This window comes from Vipera ursinii (genome assembly GCF_947247035.1).
Source record: "Vipera ursinii genome assembly, chromosome: 1".
Classification (NCBI taxonomy): Eukaryota; Metazoa; Chordata; class Lepidosauria; order Squamata; family Viperidae; genus Vipera; species Vipera ursinii.
This window is the reverse complement of record NC_139512.1, coordinates 241,433,826-241,441,705: the sequence shown is the minus strand read 5'-3', so window position 1 is coordinate 241,441,705 and position 7,880 is coordinate 241,433,826. Positions and strand designations below refer to the sequence as shown.

The 7,880-nt window shown below is 37.2% G+C and overlaps 1 protein-coding gene across 2 annotated transcripts; it reads left to right on the top strand.

Moving 5' to 3' along the window:
- Window positions 1–1,900: 1,900 nt before the first annotated feature.
- On the top strand, window positions 1,901–5,946 carry CGA (glycoprotein hormones, alpha polypeptide; the record flags this gene model as incomplete). Of its 2 annotated transcripts, XM_083350861.1 has the most annotated exons (3): window positions 1,901–2,000; window positions 3,786–3,976; window positions 5,849–5,932. In XM_083350861.1, 3 exons carry the CDS (start codon window positions 1,901–1,903, stop codon window positions 5,930–5,932), a joined length of 375 nt encoding a protein of 124 aa, XP_083206987.1. The 2 variants fall into 2 exon arrangements, 1 of the variants encoding a protein (XP_083206987.1); XR_014490999.1 differs by lacking the exon at window positions 1,901–2,000 and having other exon boundaries at window positions 3,860–3,976; window positions 5,836–5,946.
- Window positions 5,947–7,880: the final 1,934 nt, after the last annotated feature.

Here is a 7,880-nt window from a genome sequence, read left to right as displayed (position 1 = left end):
GCAGGCATATACATAGAATGAAGGCTACTGCTAAGCTTGTAAGCCGCCCTGAGTCTTCGGAGAAGGGCGGGATATAAATGGAATTAAGATAAGATAAGATAAAAAAGTGACTTCCAACCTTCACTGCAACAATTATAAACAAATGTAGTAACTCTTTACTCCCCATAAGGTTACAAACAGATATCTCATATCTCATTTCTTATCTATAAGCAAATTCATAAAACATCAACTTTTCAACCCTAATGTCAGAAAAAGTTCGTAAAGGATTGCCATAACTTTGCAAATAAATGTCTTATTGTAACTTTGATCAAATATAACCAACTTTATATTCTTTCCTTTCACTTCTAACAGTCTTCATCTTTAGTTCATTCAAATTTTGCCATAGGATTTCTCTTCAATTCTTTATCTCCTCAAACAAATTTCTTCAAAGATTTAACAAGCCTTTTTTTGTAGATCCATTTGTCATTTGGCATGTCTTTTTAATTTTTAGAACTTCAGCCAGTTTCTTTTGAATCTATATACCACTACAACCCTTATGTCTGTTTCATTCTTGTAAGCTTCAATTGAGTGAAGGTACTGTACACATAGGGAAGGGGTAGGCAACCTTGGCTCTTTTATGACTCGTGGCTGGTTCAGGAATTCTGGGAGTTGAAGTCCACGAGTCATAAAAGAGCCAAGGTTGCCTACCCCTGACATAGGGCAATAATTTTTCAACTAAGGAAACCCAGAATGAGCTAACTTCTAGAATCTATCCAAAATCTGAAACCTATGACTTCCATGAGATTGAAATTTGGCAAAAATTTGTGGCTGGTTCAGGCTGCTACAGTCAGCTGCGGCCATGTGATTGTCATTTCCAACTTTCCAGCCAGCTTCCCACAGGAAAATTAAATGGGGAAGCCAACAGGAAGCTGGAAGTTCTAGCCTAGCAGGCAGGTAAGTGACTGCTGCTGGGTGGTGGTGGGGAGATTGGCGGGTTGCACAAGGGCACAGGGGAGATGGCCAGTGGATATGAATCACTCCAATAGCTGACACTGAGCCACAGCACAACAGGGAGGAACCCACATCGATTCCCAAAAGCAGCTAGTATATCTTCTTCTGACCTTTTCATCTGGCCCTCACTCAGCAACCTGGCATCCCAGCACAGCCTGCATACAATGCAACCTTCTGATGCATCTGACGCTGTGTCCGAAAATGGCAGATTACTTGCTTGCTCCAACTCTGTCCATCTCTGAGCAGATCCACCCTGCTTTTCCAAGAACCTAAACTAATCCAATTGCTACCCATTTCTCTGTTTACTTATAGTATAGATTATTTTGGTTGATTGCGCACTCTTGTTTATGGTGACATTTAAAGAGAGTTTGATTGGTTCTATTTGGGCTACCCGCTCTTGCATCTTGAATGAGATGTTTTCTAGCCAGTAGGATCCTATGTTTAAACATAAGGCTCTTCAATTCAATTTCCTTGACTCCAAGGTAAGTATGTGTAGATTGCAACCACTGTATGAATGTCTCTTGAAGGAGTACTGTACTGTATTTTTGAAGTAATGCTCACCGTTGTAAGCAATTCAGAATTCAAAACTCAGAAATCAGATTAAAAATTGTGATCCTAAACTAAGTCCACTAAAGTAGCTTTAGGCAATCAGATCTGGACTACAAACAGACAAGTCATGGAGCAAAGAAAGTGTTTCATATGTCCTTTTGCAACCTTCTGGAGATAATTCCAGATTTTTGCAGCTAAGATCTGGTGGCTATCTGGTTTTAAATCCCTATAATTTAACCTACACCTTAATAAATTGGATTTGTATGTACAGTACATGTAAATCAATTTAATCAATAGAAATTAATGTAAGATCGTATTGAGGCAGAAAGTCCATTGTTTTTCTCTTTTTTATAGGAACATCATGGATTGCTATGGAAAGTATGCCATTGTCATTTGTGCCTTGCTAGCTGTATCTCTGAATATTTTTCAATCATTGCCAGAGGAAGAGTTTATCACACAGGGTGAGATGCTTTTAAAATATGAAATAAAAGAAAACATATGGAGTTTATTATTAGTGCTGATTCTTCTAGTTTAATAATGTAATTATTAGATTGTTTTATGTTTTCTAAACTGTTAGATTGTTTGATTATATCGAAGGAAGAATGTATGTATTTATTTAATTTTTTATATTATTCAATGTATTTGATCACCCATCTCACCATAGTGACACTGGACAGCTAATAACAATTAAAAACACAGCAAACAAGAAAAATTATAAATACATAACCAGCAAATGAGATAAAAAACCCTCTACAGCTATCCACATAACCACTTCACAAGTTCTAACTGACACACTGACTCCCATGTCTGGGTGGGTCTAAATTTCAGAAGGCTTAATCAAAGTAGATTGCCAATAAATAAGTTCAATATAAACACACTGGATAAATAAACATGTGGAATATACCTAATTAAATAAAAACAATTCCATCTATAGACAATTCTGCAGAAGTTGGCATACTTTTCAGGGACTATTGTGCAAAAAAATTATATTCTTTGATTTATATAGTAAAAAAAGTAGGCCATGGTTCATCGGAATATTTTTTAAAACTTCCACATCAGTGAATGAGTATAAAGCACAGAGCTTTCCAATAGGGACCGTCTCAATAGTTCACCTAAGAAGGCCCCCTTGCTACCTTATTTAATGAGAAGTTAATGCCAAGCAAAAACTCATCAAGGTATGAAAGATATGGAAAACACTGAGAGCATTTATTTAAAAAAAATACTTCAAAACCATGTAGAGAGATTGATAGACTTTATATCATGTGATCGTACAGTATGTATAGGTGTTTAATGGAAAGACAAAAACACTGCAAAAAAGCTAAACAAAATTTCTGCATCACTCTTCTCTGTGGAAGGTCAGAAACTTACAATTAAACTTACATTTATTTCCAGGAAATAAATGTACAGAACAGAGTTCTTCAAGGACACAAGATAAGATCTAGACCTTCCTATCAACAAACTAAAAATGAACAGATCACTGGTCCAGGCGGTATCCATTTTAGGATATTTAAAGCATTGAACTTAATCTAACTAATGAGTAATGCGTTTATTAAAAATATGTATGACCTATCCATCAGACTAACTTCTTATCATAGCTTCTACTATGGCCAATATTTTATAAAATGTTCTTAAATGAACCAGAATTGAAATTAGCAGCAGGATGGCCAAGTATGTTAATGTTCCAGTGTGGCAGGACTAATAAAAATTTAAAGATCAAAAATCAGAAATATAAATTCTTAGATTAATAAAAATGCTTAGGAAATCTACAATAGAACTCATGCACTTTGATAAATGAAAACGATTAGTCTACGTAAACATGTGTATGGACATGTTCTAGTGCAAATTCAATATTGATTTATAATCCTGGTTAGTGAGCATACTATGGCTTGATTAAATTATATTAAAAATATCTTTATCATTTTACTAAAGAAGGAAAGCTGGTTCCCAGTTTGGGAGGAAAGAAATGAATGAAAACCATTTTATTCCTGATGTTACACTATCATTCAAGCTTTTCTGCATATTTTATTATGCACTACTGTGTAAATTTTCCTAAAGACACTGAACTTAGAATGATTTCTCTGTTTGGAAATGGACTGCACATGTGTAAAAAGCTGACCGTCTCTGTCCCGTCACACAGTCTGAGCTCATTAGGATGCAGTTTAACATTCCATGTTAGAATGTGTAGACCTAAATGAAATGTAGAACAGGATCTAACCTTTCTTCTGAATTCTTTTTGTGTTTGTTAGATTGTACTGAATGTAAACTAACCTTGCACCGTCGCTTGACCACAGTGTTCAGTGGCCGACCTGTGTACCAATGTGCAGGATGTTGTTTCTCAAGAGCTTATCCAACTCCCATGAGGTCAAAAAAGTCCATGCCCGTGCCGAAGAACATCACTTCAGAAGCGAAATGCTGTGTGGCAAGAACTTTCAGAGAGGTAATGGGACTACCCCTGGGTGATGTACGGTGGGTTACAATTTTGTTTACTCTTCCTCTTCAGCACTGGTTTCCATATGGAGTATACAACCAGGAACTGCAACAAAGAGGCAAAAGAGTGCTACAGGAAGGGACCATAAGCAGAAGACAAATGAACATGTTTTGTTTTCAACCTGTGTTTGGATATTCTGAGTCTGTGCTTTCATTTAGGGAAAAACAAGAATTCTGCCAAAATATCAGCTATTATATATATATATATATATATATATATATATATATATATATATATATATATATATATATATATATATATATACACACACGCTGGCTCTTCGGCTTTGAAACGGAGATGAGCACCGGCCCCTAGAGTCGGAAACGACTAGCACGCATGTGCGGTGGAACCTTTACCTTATATATATATATATATATATTATTGGAATGAATTCTGAACATTATATTTAATGTCCATTATCAGAGATATCACTTGGGGACATTTATCCAGAATCTCCCTTAATAGAATGAACAGGAGGACTGTTGGTTGATTGATTGATTGATTGATTGATAGCATTTATGTGGCTGCCTCAGTCAAGTAAAATGATTCTGGACAATGTGCAAAAAGTCAGCTATAAATACAAATCCCAAAGAAAGCAATACTATAAATTAAAAACCAACTAAAAACCATAATATACTGACCAAACTAAAATATACTGCAATGGTTGGAATTGCACTTATGTGCCATTACCCTGGAAGAAGCCCACCCCCCAGAAGATGTGTAACCATTAGGAACAGAGTCTAAAATAATTTTATAATCAATGTGATTAAATGCAAGGGTTGATGGTCTTTAACTGGCTGGTGCATGTTGGCTGAGGGGGTAAAGAGCTGCTGTCCAAGAGATGGAAACCAAATGTTTCTTTAGATGTTAGGCTAATTCTTCTTCCTCCTGACATTAAGATTCTATCTACTGCAAATTTTTGTCACCTGATGCAGTCCCTCTTTGTGCTTTGAGGAAAGGTCTTTTAATTGCAATGCATTATGAAACTGTTTAAACTAATGATTTTACAGAGGATTTTTCTACTTGTTATGACTCTTTAATCCCTTTATTCGGGGTGGATTCAGGGTGACTGAATGGAGCTGAGAGTTTACTGGCTGGATGTCCTTCCTGACATCTACGCTGAGTTTGCAGTATATATTTTCTCTTTGAGCCCTGGTAAACATCTGCTGCTGCCTAGGATTTAACCCTCAACCTTACATGGAGTAATAGGTCCAGTGGTGGGATTCAGTCGGTTCGCACTGGTTTGGTAGAACCGATACGTACCTTACTTTTTGTTGAGTTTGGCGAAACAGTTACAATAAATTTGCGAGGTGCATCATGCTGGTGATGCTGCCGCTGCTGTGAGGCATGTCGCTCCGGTGATGATGTCATTGTGACGCATATTGCACCAGTGATGATGTCAATGCAACGCGCATTGCGCCAGTGATGAGGACAATGCGGTGATGACAAATATGTGAGTTGCATTGCGCTGGTGTTGACGACAAACAGAACCAGTTGTTAAATTATTTGAATCCCACTATTGAATAGGTCACATACAGCATAATAACTGTAGAATTAGCATAGGTTGGGGACTGAAGGAACTTGGGTACTACTATAGTTTCCAGCAATCCTGTTAAGATGGGTGGGTCTTAAAAGATGTGCTGGTATTGTAGTTCAACATCACTTAGGGCCGTAGGTCACCTATCCCCAGCACAGGCAACCATTCCAAGTCTCCATAAAGAATGATGAAAGAAGGTTTTTCTTTAAGTGAGAAAATAGTAGGTAACCTCACTGTGGCTACTAAAATACATTTAAATCTGATTTTAAAGTTTGCTTCTCCAGGTTTCCATTCCAAATGATGGAACAAGGAAGTTTGAGAATCACACTGACTGTCACTGCAGTACCTGCTACTATCATAAATCTTAATTCCTCTACAACTGGACAACAGATTCCTCTGCAGCTGGACAACAGATAGCTCAGAATGAAGTTTTGTCACATCCTAAATTTTTGTTTTCCTTAGTTTTGTAGTGAAATTATGTATATTCCTAGGATTTCTGAGAGGAATGATCCTTCTGATCAGCATGTTATGAATACTCTGCTGTTTGTTCTCTATGTTCTCTGCCACACATTTGGATAAGCAGAAAAATATACATTTCTTGTGTGAATCAAATATAGAGTTATGCATGATAACTAGAGCCTTGTTTATTTTGTATGTCAGGTATGCATCCATGTCTGAATATTGTTTTTCAAGAGAAAAGACACCAATAGAGTCACTGGATATAATTTTTCATCCCTAAATTAATTTCAGTTGAAAGAAATTTCTGTTTCATGTGTTGATTCTTTTTTTTCCTCTGTAAGACTTTAATGACACAGTTTTAGTGGTGCTAAATGGAGTGGAAAATGCACTCTGATGCAAGGAAACTTGAATTTAATTAAAACGAATCTTGCATCAATACTTTTCAAGTTGCTTTTAGAATTAGTTTCTCTTATCATTGGACTGGATATTCTTTTAAAAAAAATATTGTCATTGTATTGAACATGCTGGCTAGCATGCAAGGAGTCTACACAGCAGTACCCTGAATCAATACATAAACAACACACACAGACACACACAGAGACACACACACACACAAACACAGACAAATGCTATCTAAAAAAATTCTGTGCCATACAATAAAGCAATCGCATTGTATAGAAGATTATGAATGGATTAGAGCAGAGGTCCCCTAACCCGGAGGCATGGCCCACTACCGGGCTGTAGCTTATTTAGAATTGGGCCATGTGAGTGGCTGGCCGGAGTGGGCCAGTGGGCATTCTCATGGCCCAGTTCCCCTCTTTCTTGCCCCCCACCTGGGCTGCCAAGCCACTAAGTTTGCGGACTGCTGGATTAGAGAACCAGATTTCACCACCATCACCACCAGCAGTAGCAATAGCAGCAAATATCCATGCCACATTTCTATATGTTGCAACATTGGGTTGTTAAAGGCATTGTCTCTGAGAGTGACCTTTTGTAGAGAGTACCATAGATTCCCAAGGGGTGAGCATCTCAGGCTATGATAATATCTGAAGAATATTATCAGATGTATAAAAGATGCTACAACACTATAGTTTTTACCGACTATTTCCGAAAGGATGGGTCTATCTTCAAAGGAGTTCTCCTGTATGATTCCATCTTCCTTTCCTGGATATGTCCAGAGATTTAGTTTATCCCAATTTATCTATTTATCTACAGGTAGTCCTCGAGTTTCAACCATAATGCAGCCTGCTCACAAAGTTCATGACGGTCTAAAATCAGATCAACCCAATTTTATGACCTTTTTTGTGGTGGTTGTAAATTGACACTGTAGTTGTTAAGCAAACCAGTGGTTTGCTATGGGTGTGGTTTTGCCAATGACTGGAAATAAATGGAGAGAGAGAGGGGAGGGGAGAGAATTGTACTGAAATAATTATTGTTCTTAAATGCCCTCATTGATCACTAAATATTCAACTGTTTCTGACGTCATTTTAAAAGTGTTCACTCCACTCTGTTCTGTCTTTTACCCTTTCCTGAATCCCCTACACATTCTTGACAATTGAATGAGATTCAGTCAGCCAATACTAGCATTAATTTCTGGTGAATCAATGTTACTGTCTGATTGATGGTTTTAGATCACCATCTAGTGGAGGAACTCCTAACCGAATTTGCATTTATATATGAACAAAGCTGAGCACTAAATCAATGAGAGAGGGAGGGAGAGAAGAAAAAGAGAGGAAAAAAAGAATAAAAGCTAAGTGAAGAGAGGTAATCAGCCCAGTCCTTTGTTTAGTATACATCAATGGCAGACTTGAAAGGAATATCAATGACAGGCTTTCTTGGTAAAATGAAAACAAACAA